General features: G+C 41.4%; 1 protein-coding gene and 1 long non-coding RNA gene across 3 annotated transcripts; both read left to right on the forward strand.

Moving 5' to 3' along the window:
* Positions 1-348: 348 nt before the first annotated feature.
* Positions 349-15,413, forward strand: LOC135477647 (uncharacterized oxidoreductase YtbE-like). 2 transcript variants are annotated; one of them, XM_064757821.1, is made up of 8 exons: positions 349-476; positions 5,174-5,254; positions 7,436-7,543; positions 8,989-9,177; positions 9,645-9,736; positions 11,313-11,420; positions 12,158-12,251; positions 15,266-15,413. In XM_064757821.1, the coding sequence occupies exons 1-8, from the start codon at positions 425-427 to the stop codon at positions 15,409-15,411; spliced, it is 870 nt and encodes a 289-aa protein (XP_064613891.1). In that variant the 5' UTR covers positions 349-424; the 3' UTR covers positions 15,412-15,413. The 2 variants fall into 2 exon arrangements, with proteins under 2 accessions (XP_064613891.1, XP_064613892.1); XM_064757822.1 differs by lacking the exon at positions 5,174-5,254.
* Positions 487-3,994, forward strand: LOC135477648 (uncharacterized). The gene is made up of 5 exons (XR_010445225.1): positions 487-1,618; positions 2,089-2,223; positions 2,559-2,738; positions 2,867-3,109; positions 3,227-3,994. It is a non-coding gene; the product is annotated as an uncharacterized LOC135477648 (long non-coding RNA).
* Positions 15,414-21,637: the final 6,224 nt, after the last annotated feature.

Genomic DNA, 21,637 nt, shown 5'->3' on the forward strand with positions numbered 1-21,637 from the left:
CCACGAAGCATACTATTTCAACTGAATATCAATAATAAGTAGGCCTAATTAAGGTGTGTTGATTTTAAATAAGTGTACATTTTTTAAAAAATTAAGTCGTTCTTATGTTTGTGTTTGAAAAAAATTGTCCTTGAGTTTTTCGTAAGCTGTTTTCTTTAATATGTCTGCGTACTGATTTGCCGATTAACTGATAAAAATCTGTCTACAAAGGTACCGGTACTATAGGTACCGTGTGCTCAAAGGGAGATAACCGTCACACGATTACTAAACTTGTCATGATCGACTAGACAGGTCTGCCATCGTCAACCCGCTGCGCGCGGCTCCCTGGAGTGCGCGCGTGGATATCACCCTAATATTTACAAGAGAAGGAAGTTGCGGCTTCCACAATTTCGGTTTTAAGTGCATATTTTTAGATAGTCACAAGATGAAGCACGTGATGTTGAATCCGTCAAAAACGTCAATGCCTCTTATTGGCTGTAAGTCAACGAACGTCGGTTTGTTGTTTGAAAACGAAAATGTCTGTCGAATGATGAACGGCGAACATACATGTGTTGTGTAGGCCTACCAGGGTGCAGGTCAAAACGCCCCCTACCATAGCGCCCGCTCGTTTTGGTCAAAAGCATTGTTGTGCGTTAGCCGATATATAAGTGGGTAAAAATAACTCCCAGATCACTTAGAAACAATAATGCATGCATAAATCAGAAAAATGAACGTGTTGCATCTTTGTTAACACATGATAGACTTTCTGTACGTGAAGGGCCTTCTCCTTTTGTATTGCCAAGGGTTATCTTGCGGAGGGTTTTTTGCAAGGGAGACAACTAAACAGTTGATGAAGAACTCAACTCAGATGTCATCCTGGCTCAGCGGGGGGCATTAGTAGCGACTGATGAACATATTTTCACAGGTTTTACTCTCAAACTCTGTTTATAATCAGAACCGGTTCTTCTGACTCTCATATCTAAAAATGGCAAAAATAATCCAACACTGTCATACTAAAGTGAAATATTCTTGACTTTACTGCAAACACGAATCAAGACAGAAAATCAAAATAAATGACAGCCGGTATTCTACGTATAAAAGCCTTCAACAATTTCATAAGTGAAAACAGAAAAAAAAAGATGAATGAGCAATGTATATTATAACTTCTTATTTATGGCAAACGTAACTCTTATATGAATTGTAAAGTAAATTCCCATTCTTGATTACAGTCAAGAACAGTATAGAAAGGCTTCTATATAAATAAGGCACAAAAGGGGGCTGGGAAAAGTGGATTAATAATAGGGGGCAGTCATGAAACAATACCTGAACACATACCTTGAGAATGTCGTCCTCACTTTTGGCTTTGATTAACCTATCGATAGCGTCAATATCAAAAGAAAAGAAAAGACATAAAAATAAACTAGAGCATGTTGTTACTGTGCCCTTTATAAGCACAAGAAAACAGCTTTTCACCACTCCAGTCCTAGATGTCGTACGTAGAATACCCATGCCGCTCTCTGCACATTTCCTTATGGTGGGATATTTTCGTTGTCTATGCGTTGTCTGCAGTTTGGAAGGGAGAGGAAGAGAACATGCTCTTCAGTGCGATGACTGTGATAGATGGCAAAATGCACGCCAGGTAATGAAATGATAATTAAGTATAAGTAATTCATTTTGTGTTCGGTTTCTTGGTCATAAATCTAAACATCAGCAATTAAATGTACATTTAACAAATTAAAATAAATTTTTCTCTCTTTTGTTTTTTTTTTTTTTTTTGGATATGACCGTGCAAGAGTACCAAATTTTGAACAGACAACTGGAGACACAGTGGAGGTGCAGCGAATGTTGCAATACCCAGACAACTATTTCTGAACCTCTCCCTTATTTCGAATTGTCTGCAGCAGTTTTTGAAAGTAGAAGGAATAGTGAGGAACAACAAACAAACAACATTTTTTCGAAATTGAGCAAGCCGGTTTTGAATGGCCAGAAGAGCACACAGAGGAGTAAGTTTCTCTCATTTAGAACAAACAAAAAATTATTGTTTCACTTTCAGTTCAGAAAAAAGTTTCGTAGCACGTGCTCTATATTTTGCTTTATTTGTATTTTCAGCAACGTTGTCGGCCCGATGCCATCTCCTATTGATGATATCATTACAGGAGAGGTCACCTACCACTTGATGGCCGATGGGTTGCAGAAGGGAAAAGAAAACTAGTGGAAAGCACGGGGTTTTCATATGTTGTAAAGGTATGCAGGCATGAATATTACTGAAATTAAATAAATTCAATTCTCTTTTTACAGGAGCGAAAAGTATTGACAGTGTATTTGGTGTGCAGTGTGCGTAATAAACATACGCACTGTCTTTGCCACTGTCTTAGATAAAGAGGACATGTATTCTAAGGTAAAAAACACCCACATCCATCCCGCCTGTCATGGTCTCTTTGCTGCCACGGAGGCAGCAAGAAGGGTACTTACCTGTTTATCCATATATACATGTATATAAGTTAAGTTTTAGTTACAGTAAAGTGAAGTAGTCTTACATGAATAACAGCATGGACTAATCATTTACATTTGAATTGCAGAATATGGCAGGAGAAGGCATCTTCCAATCAACATCTACCATTGTGGAAGAGGTCATCGCCGAGAATGTTGATGACAGAGAACCCTGTCCATCTTTGTCTGCTCTGTGAAATCTTATAAGGAGGGTGAACCGCGCCTGACAATATATGAGGCCGGCGGAGCCCAAGGATCTGGATTTTGAGGTATATAAAGCTTTCTTCTGTTCTATTTTTGTGTTTTATTATTTATTAGAAATGTTATGCCAATAGAAATTCTTTCAGTTATATCAATTGATTCTGTATTAATTTGTATGGTCTTTTCTGGATCTCAGAAGACTGCGTTCCGGAGGACTTTCTCCAAAGTGATATCAGAGTGGGAAACTTCCCCCATCTCCTCTTCTACACCAGAGAACAGCTCAGTTTATTAGGAAGATGCAGGCCATGGTACATGGATAATACGTTATCCATGTACCATGAATAACGTTTACGGTCTCTTGAAAGCTGGGTGTGACGCCAAGCAAGTTCCACTCGCATTCGCCTTGATGTCGAGAAAGAGGAGGATACACTACAAGAAGGTATGTATAGTCTCTGAATATCTTGTGCACCACCGCATTATTTTATTATTAAACAACTAAACGTGACATTGTAAACCTTCCAAGTCTAATTTTAATATTTTGCTACTATCATTTCAGATATTCAGATGAGGCATTGAATGTCACCGGGAATGAAACCCAAGGCTGGAGTGGCTGACTTTGAGGCTGGTATATGGACTGGTTTCTGGGAGGGTGTTTCCCAATGCCAAAGTGAGAGGCTGCTTGTTTCACTGGAACCAAGCCACCTTCAGGAAGAAGCTTGGACTTGAAGTCGCCTACAGATGTCAGGATGCCAAACTGCAAACTAATCAGAAAAGTTATGCCCTTTCCATATCTCCCTGCTGAATACACACCAACTTATGGAATTGATGGCGTACGTGGACACTACGTGGATGTCGAGTTTGGTGTGGCCCATACCATCATGGACTGTGGACACTACGTGGATGTCGAGTTTGGTGTGGCCCAGGTGATCATGGGCTGTGTGGACACTACGTGGATGTTGAGTTCGGTGTGGCACAGACGATCATGGACTGTGTGGACACTACGTGGATGTTGAGTTTGGTGTGGCCCATACCATCAGGGACTGTGGGCACTACGTGGATGTTGAGTTTGGTGTGGCCCATACAATCATGGACTATGTGGAGGCTATGTGGATGTTGAGTTTGGTGTGGCCCACACGATCATGGAGTATGTGGAGGCTGTGTGGATGCTGAGTTCGGTTTGGCCCAGATGATCACGGACTGTGGACACTACGTGGATGTTGAGTTCGGTGTGGCCCATACCATCATTGAGTATGTTTGGACAGAGCGTGCAAACTTTATGCTGATTGATGTTTATTGATCTGCTTGTCATTATTATTTATTGCACATGGGCTATGCGTCTTGAAATAAAGTGCGGTGCATTCTTATAAAATCTTGCGTTAGCATTTAATGATTCACAATGGCTCTAAAAGGAAGGGATCGGGCTGGGTTTCCTCCCTTGTGAGGAGCTCTTCGCAAGCTGCAACATACTCACACCATGTGTTTCATCTCTTGTTGTTTCTGGGTGATCGGGGGAGTTATTTTTACCCTTTTATATCGGCTATCCCACAACAATGCCTTGGTAGGCATTTTGACCAAAACTAGCAGGCATTCTGCCTAGCAGGCGTTATGGTAGCAGGCATTTTGGCTAGCCGGCATTATGGTAGTGGGCATTTTGGCTAGCAGGCGTTTTGGCTAGCGGGCATTTTGGCTAGCGGGCATTTTGACTAGCGGGCGTGTTGACCTACATTCGCCTGCTTTACATGCATGCACATGTCTGTTTTGGTCTTGTCTGTTTTAGACTTTTCTGTTTTAGTCTTGTCTTTTACTAAAATATTCTGAACATTCAAGTTAATTGCTTTCTTACGTTGCACCTCGATACATGACGCTTGTAGGTGAATACATTATCATATATTCCATGCACTTTTATTTTTATAGTAACTAGTCACTACAGAAGAATTTTCAAGTAGTTTCAAAACAGTACTTATTGCAATCATTAATTTATTATGATCTTTTCTGATGACAGCTATTATATTATTATGCAACATTTGAAAATATACTGTAATTGCTTTTAACATTCTTCGAAAAATGTCCACATTTAGGGGGAAATAAAAATCGTATTGGCTTACCATAATATTTCTTCTTTCAGTGGCATTTTAGAAGCTGGGTTGGATAACATAAGACATATATAGTTCACAATTATTAACTTCTTTTTATTAAGTGAGCGACATTTCGGTATACCCTAAATTCTCTAAAATTTCGTCCATGCCTAAACTGCTCGTTTTCCCAGATTCTGGGAGTTGTATTGATTTTAGAAAGGTGCTGTGATGGGTGTCTGGAAGGTAGGATGATATCTTACTGGGAAAGTGTAAATTTGAGCACCAGAAATAATATCTCATGACATTGATTTACCTCTAAAAATGCTCTTTTCTTGTCAGAGTGTTAGGTTCTTTAGGGTAGATACTTATACTGTTATCATACATTTATGATCATGATTTATTGTTTTAAATTTAACATGTATTTTCAGTTGGCACATTTAAGATCCGTGGTGCAGAGCTTGTACATAGCTGCCTGGATGCTGCTCTAGGGGCCAGCTACAGATCAGTTGGTATGTGAGAGGTTGGGTAACTCTGTCATACTATAGGTCATGTACTGTGTCATAGCTGCCTGGATGCTGCTCTAGGGGCCAGCTACAGATCAGTTGGTATGTGAGAGGTTGGGTAACTCTGTCAGTCTACAGGTCATGTACTGCGTCATAGCTGCCTGGATGCTGCTCTAGGGGCCAGCTACAGATCAGTTGGTATGTGAGAGGTTGGGTAACTCTGTCAGCCTATAGGTCATGTACTGTGTCTTTATCACACCTTTAAATTCTTATTTCATTTTTGTTTAAAGAGCTACTTCAGTGTCAAAACCAAGATGAAATGATAATGATAGAAATACTCTGAATTGCTTTCCTTAATTATTAAAAAAAGGCAGTGTATTATTAACACCAATATTGTATATTTCGGAGTAAAATGTAGAAACAAAAATTTTTAAGCACGGAAAGATTACTCATTGCTGTGACGGTGAAAAGGAGGTGTCTTAGTGTGACTGTTAAGGAGCATTCTTATTGGGAATGGTTTTCTTTTAAAAAGGGTAAGACTTCTTTCAAATACTACTTTTATTCTCAGCACTCAGGACAACATTTGACTTGTCATGGTAAAACCTTCAGAAATAAAATTGAAATGAAACAGACATGACAAACATGACAGGGGGCACAGTATGATACTGCTAACAAAATGAAACGAAAGTTTGAATCATCAAAGTTTGATTGTCTTAATGGTTGGATGAGAATGAAAGAAACGGTAAATGGGAAAGTGATTCTGAAATGGCAAGCATAATGGGCGACTGTCAAACTTACCCAAGCCACTGCCACTTACTCTCCTGGCGAATGCAGTTTCTAACAACTTCTTCTCGGATTCACAGTATTTGGATACATATCAGGAAATAACAGGATAATAATGAAGTGATTAGTCTGATGAATGAAGGATAGCAGTGAAGAAGAGTGTCAGTCAAAATAATACACATATTCTAATACAATTGCTACAAATGTTGCTGTATTTTCAAATGCTGTTGACGTCGTTCTGTCATAATTACCCTTATCACCGTCATTTTTAACGCCTGATTCAATGTTATGTAAGAAATATCACATCACACCAGGAAAGTTTTACAGACGATCCCTTGAACAGTGGAATTACTTCTGTGCCGTAGGATTTCTATCATATTTAAATATTTCTTCATAGTTTCTCTTTAGACTGGAACTGCAGCACTTTAATGTCATGTGTACACCAGAATTTTATGATGGATGGACACCGGATTTATGAGTGAATGCTGACTCTGACTCCACCACACTGAATGCTGACTCTGACTCCCACCACACTAAATGCTGACTCTGACTTCACCACACTGAATGCTGACTCTGACTCCCAATACACTGAATGCTGACTCTGATTCCCACCACACTGAATGCTGACTCTGACTCCCACCACACTGAATGCTGACTCTGACTCCCACCACACTAAATGCTGACTCTGACTCCACCACACTGAATGCTGACTCTGACTCCCACCACACTGAATGCTGACTCTGACTCCCACCACACTGAATGCTGACTCTGACTCCCACCACACTGAATGCTGACTGACTCCCACCACACTGAATGCTGACTCCGACTCCCACCACACTGAATGCTGACTGACTCCCACCACACTGAATGCTGACTCTGACTCCCACCACACTGAATGCTGACTCCGACTCCCACCACACTGAATGCTGACTGACTCCCACCACACTGAATGCTGACTCTGACTCCCACCACACTGAATGCTGACTCTGACTCCACCACACTGAATGCTGACTCTGACTCCCAACACACTGAATGCTGACTCTGACTCGCAACACACTGAATGCTGACTCTGACTCCACCACACTGAATGCTGACTCTGACTCCCACCACACTAAATGCTGACTGACTCCAACCACACTGAATGCTGACTCTGACTCCCACCACACTGAATGCTGACTCTGACTCCCAACACACTGAATGCTGACTCTGACTCCACCACACTGAATGCTGACTCCGACTCCCACCACTCTGAATGCTGACTGACTCCAACCACACTGAATGCTGACTCTGACTCCCAACACACTGAATGCTGACTCTGACTCCCACCACACTGAATGCTGACTGACTCCACCACACTGAATGCTGACTCTGACTCCCACCACTTGATCTGATTGTGTGTTTCAGACACAGCAGCTGTGTACAAGAATGAAACAGACATTGGCAACAGCCTGAAGACTTTATTACCCAAGTATGGACTCAGGAGGTCGGACATTTTTATCACCAGTAAATTAGGTAAGAAATGGACATCATCCTGTGTGTTTGTCAATATATTTTTTGGATTATTGATATGTTGGATTCTGGGGTGGGGTATAGGTTGATCTACTCTAATGCCTCAACCTTTTCGCATATGAAAGAGCAACCTTCAGTGCAATTTATACACAGTTTTAAGCTGATTGTGGAGACAGGACTAATTTGTTGGATTGGCCAATTTTGGGGCTTCACAAAAAGTGTAATAACAGTAGCTCAAAAGATGCTACAGTGGAATCTCTCAACACCAACACCTTTATTAACTGATATCTTGTCAAAACCGACAACATTTCGTGGTCCATTTGACAGTGACATTAATTGCCTTCAGTAAACCGACTCCTGTCTATTCTGAACCCCAACAGTGGTTTGTAGTACAAACATTCCCAGTGAGTGTTAGTCTGCCTTGTCTAATCCCACACAGCATGTAGCACGACTTCTGACGGATTTCGAGTTTGGCTTCAACTTGTCTGTTTGCCAGCTGACTGAAGATCAGGGGAAGGGAGATAATCTGCTTATGTGAACTCTGCCCACTTCATCAGGTGGTGATCTCCTGTCATGATACTGTACCATACCTCCTTCGGACATCAGAGTTTAGTCAGTCTGTGAGTGAAAGATGAGTCTGACACTGAGTAGCTCAGTGACTGAATAAAAATGCCTCAAACCACAGTTGCCATCGTAATTTCCCCTGCTATTGCCCTGACAACATCCGGTCAACATAGGGTCATAGATTTTGTCATGAAAAGTACATGTTCGATAAATCCTCCACAAATTTGACAACAGACATATTACATGTTTTGGCATAATGCATGTTTTGGCATAATGCATGTTTTGGCATATTACATGTTTTGGAATATTACATGTTTTGGCATAATGTATGTTTTGGCATATTGCCTGTTTTGGCATATGGCATGTTTTGGCATATTACAGGCATATATTACCTCATCTGGACAGGTTGTTATATCGATCATTTCTGGGAAATTCATATTTGCCCAAACCTGAGCAATATATTTACTATATATTCGTCAAAATGTAATGAATTTTTTCATTATTTGAAAATAATTTTATTCAATAATTTTAAGGTATCTGCTCATGTAACCAGACTTTTTTGTTACACAAACATTGTTTTGTTGGGCCAGCCACATTCAACATTGTTAGCATGAGAGAAGAGCTCCTCACAAGTGGAAAATGGATGAAGCTATTTATCGTATATTAGTGAAGATACTAGTAGCTGCCAGAGTGGCCTCCCTTTGTTGCTCTGTATAGCTGTGTTCGTTACTTTTGGGTCATTTTGTGTCTAGTGCCACTTGTCCTCCACCAATATACATGATATACGTTGTACATGGCACACGGGAAAGTTTGTCAGTAACTTGCCAAAAGTTTGTGGTTTATGCTGGGCCTCATCAGGTTCATCTGTGTGATTCGTCCTTCAGGTCCAAAAGACCACGGCACAGGTAAATGTGCAGAGGCATGTCTGAAGTCGTTATCTCACCTGGACTGTGATTACCTGGATCTGTACCTGATCCACTGGCCCGGCACTCAGGGAATGCGCCCTGAGGATGAGAGGCACCCCGCCCTCAGACTTGAGAGCTGGAGGGACATGGAGACGCTTGTAGACCAGGGTATGGGAAGTCTTGTGAATACATTTATGCTTTAGCCGTAACCCAACAAGCCACAGCTGAATTTATTTACTTATTTTTATTTGCTTGGTGTTTAACGCCGCACTTAAGAATATTTCACTTATACGATGGCCACCAGCATTATGGTGGGAGGAAACTTGGCAGAACCCGGAAGAAACCAACGACCATCCGCAGATTGCCGCGGATACAGCTGACTTCCACAATGCCCCATTCAAGTGGTGGTGTTGAATTTACCTTATTAGAGTTAGAACAATTTCACTTTTCATGTAGATTTTTCCAGGTTTACAGGTGCTCAGTTTAATACATGTACAAAGCAGTTATAGTTTCATTCAAATTCATATAATTTTTTTCTTATTTTTTGTTTCACATAACAAATAAATTTTATAATTATTTAGCTGACATATACTTGTTTGTTAATAACCTCTACTTTCCTCTGTGATACCATACAGGTAAAGTGAAGGCCATAGGTGTATCAAATTACACCTTAAAGCACCTGCAGGAGCTGGAGACTCAGTGTAGGATACCACCCTCTGTATTACAGGTAAATACCTATACAGCTCTAGATGTTAGCTACTTTGGGTTATTTGTTTTTTCCTGAAGTGTTCAAAGGGCCTCTTGCTGCCTTTACTGCCTTGAGCTGGTTCTGTACTGTGATCACATACATGTATGAATGACTTCCCCTTATGTCCTCAGACACAGTCCCACCCTCACCTGGTATGCCCTGAGCTGGTCCTGTACTGTCATCACATACATGTATGAATGACTTCCCCTTATGTCCTCAGACAGAGTCCCACCCTCACCTGGTGTGCCCTGAGCTGGTCCTGTAGTGTCATCACATACATGTATGAATGATTTTCCCTTATGTCCTCAGACAGAGTTCCACCCTCACCTTTTGTGACCTGAGCTGGTCCTATACTGTCATTACTTACATGTATGAATGACTTCCTCTTATGTCCTCAGACACAGTCCCACCCTCACCTGGTATGCCCTGAGCTGGTCCTGTACTGTCATCACATACATGTATGAATGACTTCCCCTTATGTCCTTAGACAGAGTTCCACCCTCACCTGGTATGCCCTGAGCTGGTTCTGTACTGTGATCACATACATGTATGAATGACTTCCTCTTATGTCCTCAGACACAGTCCCACCCTCACCTGGTCTGCTCTGAGCTGGTCTTGTACTGTCATTACATACATGTATGAATGACTTCCCCTTATGTCCTCAGACACAATCCCACCCTCACCTGGTATGCTCTGAGCTCGTCCTGTACTGTCATTACATACATGTATGAATGACTTCCCCTTATGTCCTCAGACAGAGTTCCACCCTCACCTGGTATGCTCTGAGCTGGTCCTGTACTGTCATCACATACATGTATGAATGACTTCCCCTTATGTCCTCAGACACAATCCCACCCTCACCTGGTATGCTCTGAGCTGGTCCTGTACTGTCATCACATACATGTATGAATGACTTCCCCTTATGTCCTCAGACAGAGTTCCACATTCACCTGGTATGCTCTGAGCTGGTCCTGTACTGTCATCACATACATGTATGAGTGACTTCCCCTTATGTCCTCAGACAGAGTTCCACCCTCACCTGGTATGCTCTGAGCTGGTCCAGTACTGTCATCACATACATGTATGAGTGACTTCCCCTTATGTCCTCAGACAGAGTTCCACCCTCACCTGGTATGCTCTGAGCTGGTCCAGTACTGTCATCACATACATGTATGAGTGACTTCCCCTTATGTCCTCAGACAGAGTTCCACATTCACCTGGTATGCTCTGAGCTGGTCCTGTACTGTCATCACATACATGTATGAGTGACTTCCCCTTATGTCCTCAGACAGAGTTCCACCCTCACCTGGTATGCTCTGAGCTGGTCCAGTACTGTCATCACATACATGTATGAGTGACTTCCCCTTATGTCCTCAGACAGAGTTCCACCCTCACCTGGTATGCTCTGAGCTGGTCCAGTACTGTCATCACATACATGTATGAGTGACTTCCCCTTATGTCCTCAGACAGAGTTCCACATTCACCTGGTATGCTCTGAGCTGGTCCTGTACTGTCATCACATACATGTATGAGTGACTTCCCCTTATGTCCTCAGACAGAGTTCCACCCTCACCTGGTATGCTCTGAGCTGGTCCAGTACTGTCAGCAGAAGAACATCCACTTTCAGGCCTATTCCTCACTTGGAACATCCACAGACAACCAGGTATGTCAGCAGCAACTTTTGCAGTCGAAAAAACTAGTAAAACTAGTGCTGGTAAATGATTTGTGCTAGTCATAAATGTGAAAATATAGTTGTTGTGACCTCAAGTGTAATATATCAGTACTTTTATTAACAAATCTACCTAATATTTCATGAAAACTTGTATGCCAGCAGTCTGTGGGTGGTCATGGGCTTCCCCCATGTTCTGCCCATATTCCTCCCACCATAATGCTGGCTGCTGTCATATAAGAAAAATATTCTTTGAGTACCATTATGATGTAGAACACCAATCAAATAAAGAAATAAGTAAATTGTGGAAACCTGAAGGTAATTAGGGTAAGCTACCTATAATTATTTGACATGGAAAACTCCACTTGAGGAAGGAGGGGAGACAGAGTACAGGCCTGTCAGATGAATATTTAATGGAAAAGTGTCAGGAAGTGTGGCTCGTGAATGATGGTATAATTACACAGTTAACCAGTAGGTGGTTTTGATATGGCTATAGAAAACGTTGAATTTTCCATCTACATGTAAGCAAAGTACCTCAGCAAGAAACATGTACTTAGTAAGTAAAAGTTTGAATCTAATATTGTTGCTAGGTTAGCCAGAACATAAGCTGTTAAACAATGATTATTTCAAGAAGGTTGAACAAAGTTCCTTTTTTTTTTGTATTTCATTTCGTATGAAAAATTGCCTTTTTTCATACAGACCTTAATCAGTCCATTGCTTATTCCTTTCAGCTGATTGAAGACAAGACAGTTCAGTCTATCGCAGAGATGTACAAGAAGTCTCCTGCTCAGATATTGTTACGATGGGCAGTACAGCAAAACATAGGTAATTAATTTGGAAACTGCAATGCTCATAATATTCAATGTGAATCGTCATTTCCTGCAGTGGGTGATATTCACCAATACAGATCTTTGCTTCCAGAGTCACTTTAAAACAGGCCAATAGACTATACACAGATGTCAAAAGTGGCCTACATGTAGCATTTTCATTACCAATTAAAAAATAAACCAAACTGAGGTAAATTGACAAGAGGCTGGATTGCACTGATTTATACATGTCACGACGACTTGCCAACAATCAGTGTATTTCCAACTATCTATGATATGGGTAATGAAAACCAAAATGTGTATTTCATGTGAATGAATGAATGATATTTCATGTGAATAGGATTTTTATAAAAATGTTTAGGTTTCACTTAAGTGTAAGATCGGTTCATAACATTTTTGAGTTGGGTTTGAGATATTTGATAGTTTGTACACTGGCAGTACCTGGATTAGCAGGGGCGAGTATACATGTACGTTGACACCCTGTCTGTCAGTCCTTTGTACACTGGCAGTACCAGGGTTAGCAGGGTCGAGTTGTTGTCTGTCTGTTTTTCTCCTGTTTTGGTGTCACGATAATTTCTCAGACTTTTTCAAATCGATTTTTCATTTTGAATTGAATCTTGGTACATTGCTTCACCAAGATGATTTACACAATGAGTTTGAGAATTCACACCATTTTGTACTTTTTGGACAAAATTATGGCTGCTTTTGTTCCACTGTGTAGGTAACTAATTGTACAACAGCTCTAACTGGTAGGGGACAAGTAATAGAACAGAAGTACTTCCTGAATGCTTGATTGATTTGAAAAAATGGTATACTAGTAAGTCCAAAACTAATTTAATTTTTGGATCACACAGTATGTGGGGATTTTTGTCCTAAAAGTCAGTAGACAGGTATAAAATGTGGAGGAAATATCACAAAGTGATATATCTGATGTTAATTGTATTGTCCTTTTGTTGCTTGGTGTTGAAGTAAGTTATGAAGTAGCGACATCAACTAAGGCTTAGACAGGTGAGATAACCTGTGATAGAAAACAGGTCTCAGAGCCACCACACATCTCATGACAATTAAATCTCCAATCTTTAAGTCAAGACAAAGTGGTAACAACTGGACAGCAGAACCCGCAACCTTATAGGTCATCAAAGCCTTATAGTCTGGCAAAGAGTACCAGTTTCTCACCCAAAATGAGGGTCAGTTAGTGAATGACAGTTGTTATTGTGATTGACATATTTAGGTTAGTAGGTACCTGTACAGGTAATTAGGGTATGATTACAAAATAGGTATTGACATTGTGACCTTGGGTCAAAACAGTGATGTGGTACAGATACACCAAATCCTCACAGACAGAAACACGTGACAGGTACACCTGCTGTAGTCTAGTTTTAACTTGTAACTGATATTCAGCTACCATATCTGTAAAATCAGCCATACTCAGTATCAGTAAATGTAATGGTAAGTGTAATTCTTGGACCTTTTCTCATGATTGCAGCTTGTTAATTCAAGCATACTGGTATTCTTCAAGCATTATTCTGTGTAGACTGAAAAAAGTCTTTTGTGATGTCCAGAAATTCACCAACCCAACCAATATAGATTTATCTTCAAATAAAATTACAAGGATGCATAAATCACACCGAAAGTTGCTGTGTCCGACGTGAAAAGGTTGAGGGATTAGGATATGAGCGATTGGGATGTGAGGGATTAGGATATGAGGGATTGGGATGTGAGAGATTAGGATATGAGGGATTGGGATGTGAGAGATTAGGATGAGGGATTGGGATGTGAGGGATTAGGATATGAGGGGTTAGGATATGAGGGATTGAGATATGAGGGATTGGGATATGAGGGATTGGGATGTGAGGGATTAGGATATGAGGGATTGGGACATGAGGGATTGGGATGTGAGGGATTAGGATATGAGGGATTGGGATGTGAGATTAGGATATGAGGGATAGGGATGTGAGGGATTAGGATATGAGGGGTTAGGATATGAGGGATTGAGATATGAGGGATTGGGATATGAGGGATTGGGATGTGAGGGATTGGGATGTGAGGGATTAGGATATGAGGGATTGGGATGTGAGGGATTAGGATATGAGGGATTGGGATGTGAGGGATTAGGATATGAGGGATTGGGATGTGAGAGATTAGGATATGAGGGATTAGGATGAGGGATTGGGATGTGAGGGATTAGGATATGAGGGATTAGGATATGAGGGATTAGGATATGAGGGATTGAGATATGAGGGATTGGGATGTGAGGGATTGGGATGTGAGGGATTGGGATGTGAGGGATTGGGATATGAGGGATTGGGATGTGAGATTAGGATATGAGGGATAGGGATGTGAGGGATTAGGATATGAGGGATTGGGATGTGAGGGATTGGGATGTGAGGGATTAGGATGTGAGGGATTGGGATGTGAGGGATTAGGATGTGAGGGATTAGGATGTTAGGGATTGGGATATGAGGGATTGGGATGTGAGATTAGGATATGAGGGATAGGGATGTGAGGGATTAGGATATGAGGGATTGGGATGTGAGGGATTGGGATGTGAGGGATTAGGATGTGAGGGATTGGGATGTGAGGGATTAGGATGTGAGGGATTAGGATGTTAGGGATTGGGATATGAGGGATTTTACACAATATACTGTATTTCACCTAAAGTTTAACTGTGTAAAGTGACACTGTTTGCTCTACATAATTCATCCAGAATCACAAAGTTTTCTGTGAAGCTTGATCAGTTTCTTTTCAGAAAAATATAACTGTTGGCATTGGAAAATGCATTTTCAGGCTATTATGTGCTCAGCGAATTGCATGTTTACCTGCCAAACTTCAGGCTAAATAATGTAAGCGACTTTAATACTGTAGGTTTAAAGAAACAGATCATATAAAACTTTTGTGAACTTTATGTCAAGAAATGAAGCATCATTCTGACTGAGGAATAGGAGGTGTTTTCTATTGTAACATTTTTTTTCTTGTATTTGGCATGTGTCATATGTTTTTTTTTTCCTCCAGGCATTATTCCAAAGTCAACAAACCCAGTCCACATCAGAGAGAACGCCGCCATCTTTGATTTTGATATCTCTCCGGTTGACATGGAGAGACTTAGCAGTCTGAACCGATCTCTACATTACTGCTGGAACCCTGAGAATGTTACCTGAAATAAAGACATTTTAATTTTGTAAAACTTTCAATTTAATAGTCTTCATTGACTTTCTGAGGCTGTGGTCATTAATTCTATAAATGTGACCGCTTGTTTATCATTAGTGGTATCCAGTTCAATTGCAGAACACGCCCCACCCCGAACCCCGAGCGTCTACATGTATACTTACAGTTCTAGCTCTGTGTAACATCGTGAGCTGACACCATACACAACATTCTACTGAGGGAGTGTGTAACTAAGTGTGAACATTCAGCAAACAGCTTGGAATATTGATACCAGGAGGAAGGGGGATGTTGCTCATACAAGTCAGTGGTAAGCTGCAGGACTCGCAACTGCTGGCTCGTCCTCCTTCAATCCCAGCCTGGAACACGGAATTTGTTCCGTTCCTATTGTTTGTTGGGTCTTGATAGTAGACAATGGTGTTTGCGAAGTTTCAGGCACAAAGCCCAAACTATATTCCAAAGGCCTGAAGTGCTGCACACCTCAAACGGTCTAATATGAAATGCGTCTCATTTGCATTTAAAGTGGTATGGAATTTTTCCTACAAGCACCAGAAAAAAGTGATGCTTATAAAGTGACTATACTCCCGGGTTTAGCAAAGAGCCCAGGCCTTGAGGTTGCTTAGTCCACCAACAAAATCCCGGTTTATTCAGGCAATAGTGTGTAGAATAGAGGCGGGTTAGTTCTATTCGACAAGTTCCACAGCAGGCGCAGAAATCAGCCCAGAAATAGATGCCTGGAGAACAGTTACTAGCAGTCACTCTGATGATTTTCTCTTCCGCATATGTAAACACAGGCCTATAAATGACGGGATGCATATTTACGGATGGAGAAGCCATGACAAGCGAGTATTTGAAGCAGAAGAACACTCCATGTTCATTAATTTGATTTAAGAAATGGTAGAGACTACCTCATTTGGTTGAAATATACTTAAGCCCCCTATAGCCAGTCGGGTACTTTGATTCACGGATAGCCAAAAGGTGGGATTTTTTGGTGCGAAATGAAAGCCCCGTGTATGATGAACATGTCTTAGTAAGGTGGCGGGTTTTTGAATGACTAGCTTTATACAACTTTTAAGTACGTCGTTAGAGAGAGAAGAGGTGTTATGTATACATATGCAAAGGGCTCAGTCGGAATGTATTTGTAAGACATGCATAATTATTTGCCACAAATAACTCATTTAGAGATAAGTTTATATCTTTACACCTTACTGTTAGATAATCAACACGACATCCAAATAATTTCTAAAACAATCGTATCCCGATAATACGATACATGAACGGCCATAATACACAGAAGTTCAGATACTAAGGGCTTACGGCTAATATCTTATTTTTTATTTCTTTATTTGATTGGTGTTTTACGCCCAATACTCGAGTTTATTTCACTTATACGACGGCGGCGGCCCGCATTATGATCGCCGGGCTAACTCACATCCGCAGGTTGCTGGAAACCTTTCCAAATAAGATCGAAGAAGAAGCCATCATGAGCTGGACTGAACGTACAGCGACCGCATTAGTGATAGGCTCCTGGAACATTGCGTTGCGCTCGCGTGCTACACCCCTCAGCCAAGGAGGCCTCTATCTCTTTTATAAACGTTCATAATTGTCTAACATCACATACACTTCGGCCAAATATCCAGACTTACTTATTTACTAAAAGCCAACTGGCCCATAAGGATATATAGAACAGTAACAAACAGTCCCTATCACGCCGCAGATCTGAGGGTCGACATGAAAAGCCGATGGGCCCATCAGGATATATAGAACAGTAGAATAAACAGTCCTATCAAGCCGCAGGTCTGAGGGTCGACACGAAAAGCCGAGTGACCCATCAGGATATATAGAACAGTAACATAAACAGTACTATCATACCGCAGATCTAAGAATCGACACGAAAAGCCGACTGGCCCATCAGGGTATATAGAACAGTAACAAACAGTCCTATCACGTTGCAGATCTGAGAATCGACACGAAAAGCCGACTGGTCCATCAGGATATATAGAACAGTAACATAAACGGTCCTATCACGCCGCAGACCTGAGGGTCGACGTGAAAAGCCGACTGGCACATCCTGATATATAGAACAGTAACATAAACAGTCCTATCACGCCGCAGATCTGAGGGTCGACACGAAAAGCCAACTGGCCCATCCTGATATATAGAACAGTAACATAAACAGTCCTATCACGTCGCAGACCGGAGAATCGACACGAAAAGCCGACTGGCCAATCAGGATATATAGAACAGTAGCATAAACAGTCCTATCACGCCGCAGATCTGAAGGTCGACACAAAAAGCCGACTGGCCCAGCAGGATATATAGAACAGTAGAATAAACAGTACTAGCACGCCGCAGGTCTGAGGGTCGACGGGAAAAGCCTACTGGTCCATCAGGATATATAAAACAGTAACATAAACAGTCCTATCTTGCCGCAGATCTGAGGGTCGACACGAAAAGCCGACTGGTCCATCAGGATATATAGAACAGTAACATAAACAGTCCTATCACGCCTCAGACCTGAGGGTCGACATAAAAAGCCGACTGGCCCACCAGGATATATAGAACAGTATCCTAAACAGTACTATCACCCCGCAGATCTCAGGGCCGACACGAAAAGCCGACTGGGCCATCAGGATATATAAAAACTGTAACATAAACAGTCCTATCACGCCGCAGGTCTGAGGGTCGACACGAAAAGCCGACTGGCCCATCAGGATATATAGAACAGTAACATAAACAGTACTAGCACGCCGCAGATCTGAGGGTCGACAGGAAAAGCCGACTGGCCCATCAGGATATATAGAACAGTAACATAAACAGTCCTATCACGCCGCAGATCTGAAAATCGACACGAAAAGCCAATTGGCCCATCAGGATATATAGAACAGTAACATAACAGTCCTATCACGCCGCAGATCTGAGGGTCGACACGAAAAGCCGACTGGCCCATCGGGATATGTAGAACAGTAGGCCTAACATAAACAGTCCTATCACGCCGAAAATCTGAAGTTCGACATGAAAAGCCGACTGGCCCACCAGGATATATAGAACAGTAACATAAACAGTCCTATTACGCCGCAGATCTGAGAATCGACACGAATAGCCAACTGGACCATCAGGATATATGCAACAGTAACCTAAACAGTCCTATCACGTCGCAGATCTGAGAATCGACACGAAAAGCCAACTAGCCCATCAGGATATATAGAACAGTAACATAAACAGTACTATCACGCCACAGATCTGAGGGTCGACATGAAAAGCCGACTGGCCCATCAGGAAATATAGAACAGTAACCTAAACAGTACTATCACACCGCAGATCTGACGGTCGACACGAAAAGCCGACTGGCCCATCAGGATATATAGAACAGTAACATAAACAGTCCTATCACGCCGCAGATCTGAGGGTCGACATAAAAAGCCGACTGTTCCATCCTGATATATAGAACAGCAACATAAACAGTCCTATCACGTTGCAGATCTGAGGATCGACATGAAAAGCCGACTGGTCTATCAGGATATATAAAACAGTAACCGAAACAGTACTATCACCCCGCAGATCTCAGGGCAGACACGAAAAGCCGACTGGGCCATCAGGATATATAAAAACTGTAACATAAACAGTCCTATCACGCCGCAGATCTGAGGGTCGACATGAAAAGCCAACTGGCCCATCAGGATATATAGAGCGGTAACATAAACAATCCTATCACGCCGCAGATCTGAGGGTCGATAGATGAAAATGCATTGTTACAACCCTAGAGGGTCGAACAAAATAATTTTATATGCACACTGACAAATTTTAAGTCCTTTCTCATTGATGGTACTAAATACAAGCAATCATATGTAATCATTTAGGCCTCTAGATTGACGAAGCATTGCGTATAATGGGAAAACAATCAATAAATGGCAGTCGCCTTGGATCTCCATGGTTACAATGCTGACCTCTGACCTCTGGATTTGTCTTCAGTCGTATTCATCTATCATTTTCTGTTATACAGTCTGTTCAGCTTCTTAATCTACGCAACGCGTGGGGAAATTTGAATACGGTAAGATACATGTCACAAAGATACAGTTGTAAACAGAAGTTGTTGTAAAATCTTACATGTGGTGAGGTGGTTGTTGCGCGTTGGGTGAAGATATGATCGGTTGTTTGACCAATGGTAGAAACCTACCAGGAGTCCCAGTCGGCTGTGGTTATGGCAAATGACTAATCACAATCAGTCACTTAATTGGAAAAAAAGGAAAGTTTTGACGATTGAGCGTGCACAACATAGATGACTCTTTGCAAAAGAACATACTGTCCAACATTGCAGGCACCTGAATATGACCAGAGGTATGCAACTTGCTTATAGCTAGTTTCCTCGGCACTTTACACTTTTCTTCCATCTCTACCACATTATGTGACGTATCTGTGCAGCTATGAATGTTAATTTTTTCTATCCCTATTGCTCAGCAAAGGTTTGAGAAACGACTGATACATGGTGGGAAAAATGTTCCAAATGCTGTTGTGTATAGAAATAAACTTGAAAAAAATTACGACATTTTTAAAAGGACAACAATGTTTTTGATAGTGATTGTTTTAAAGTTGCTTGGAAATATAAAAATAGTCAATTGGTTGTTACCTGCATAGCAACAAGGATTAGCGAAATCGTAATTTTTAAATACTGAGTTTCGCTTTCAATGTGTGACTAGTTCATATATTAGATTTCCTATGATTCAGTTAAAAATTTCCACCCAAGAGGCTGGCATATTTCTCCACCAGGTGACACCAGCTTCCACAGATGACATAACCTGTATAATGTGCCGTTGAGACTAGAATGAACAATACCAGTAAAAAGGAAATCAAATTGGATAATGAAAGTAACGTGTATGTTCATGGAGTCACTGAGCAGTGGCCAGTCTCATACGATCGGCTTGAAGAAATCAAGCGAGCTGTACAACACGATGACGTCATCCACAAGGCAAATAGAGTACACGCTTAACGGATGGTCAACATATTGCGAGTTCCGATCTGAAGAATCTGTTCGGTCACATTTGTGACTGGGTTGAAAATAAACTGCTAATCTAATGACAAAATTGTAATCCCGAAACCACTTCGAGACATGATTTTGAAGGTTATTCACCATTGTCATCAAGGTACTACAAAGTGTAAGGAAGGAGCGAACAACGGAGTTTGGTGGTATGGTATTGGACGTGACATTAAGGGCACTGGCACAAACTGTCAACATTGTGAAATACAGAAATCAGCTCAAATCAAGAAGCTAAATCAAGAAAGCCAGCAACTGCCGATGGTTGGAAGGGACACTCAAGATTCCTCCATCGATTGAGTTGACAATCGTTCCAGCACGTGCGTCACCTCCCATTTCTGGGAATCCCTAAAGTCCTTGTCCACACGATGCAGGGGTGTTAGTTCACACCAGATCAGGTCGTAGAGTAAAACCACATGATAGACTGGACATTTGAATGTTGAAGCCAAATTAAAGTGAAACGTTTATTAATTCATTATCAGTAGTTCACTCACAGGTGGTGAAATGAACATTTAATGCATGTGAGATTTATAATGAACATTTGATTCATGATTTAACATGGAAAGTAATTCCAGCGTTATCTTTGATTAATGAATCTGCAATCAAATATGTTTTCTTTCAGTGACACTGGGATATTTCATAAGCATTTCTCAGTGTGAACTTTTCTGTTATTTAAATCATAACATTGTCAGAATGACAGTCATGAACATTTAATGATGAGACACTAACTCTAAGTTTGGACAAGCAGTGATGTTTTTTTTAATCATCAAAAGGGGCCTCCGTGGTTCAGTCGGTTAGCGCGTTAGCGCAGCGTAATGACCCAGGAGCCTCTCACCAATGCGGTCGCTGTGAGTTCAAGTCCAGCTCATGCTGGCTTCCTCTCCGGTCGTAAGTGTGAAGGTCTGCTAGCAACCTGCGGATGGTCGTGGGTTTCCCCCGGGCTGTGCCCGGTTTCCACCCACCATAATGCTGGCCGCCGTCGTATAAGTGAAATATTCTTAAGTACGGCGTAAAACACCAATCAAATAAATAAATAAATTTAATCACCAAAGTCTCCATTTCTGAGAGGGGAGATGTCCTGTAATCTTATGCTATGTACAGGTCCGCAGTTGTGTAAAGGTATTAGTGAATAAAGGTTATTGTTGAATGAGCAATTACGACTTGACGACGTAACATCCACAGCCCGGACA

This window comes from Liolophura sinensis, chromosome 11 (genome assembly GCF_032854445.1).
Source record: "Liolophura sinensis isolate JHLJ2023 chromosome 11, CUHK_Ljap_v2, whole genome shotgun sequence".
Taxonomy (NCBI): Eukaryota; Metazoa; Mollusca; class Polyplacophora; order Chitonida; family Chitonidae; genus Liolophura; species Liolophura sinensis.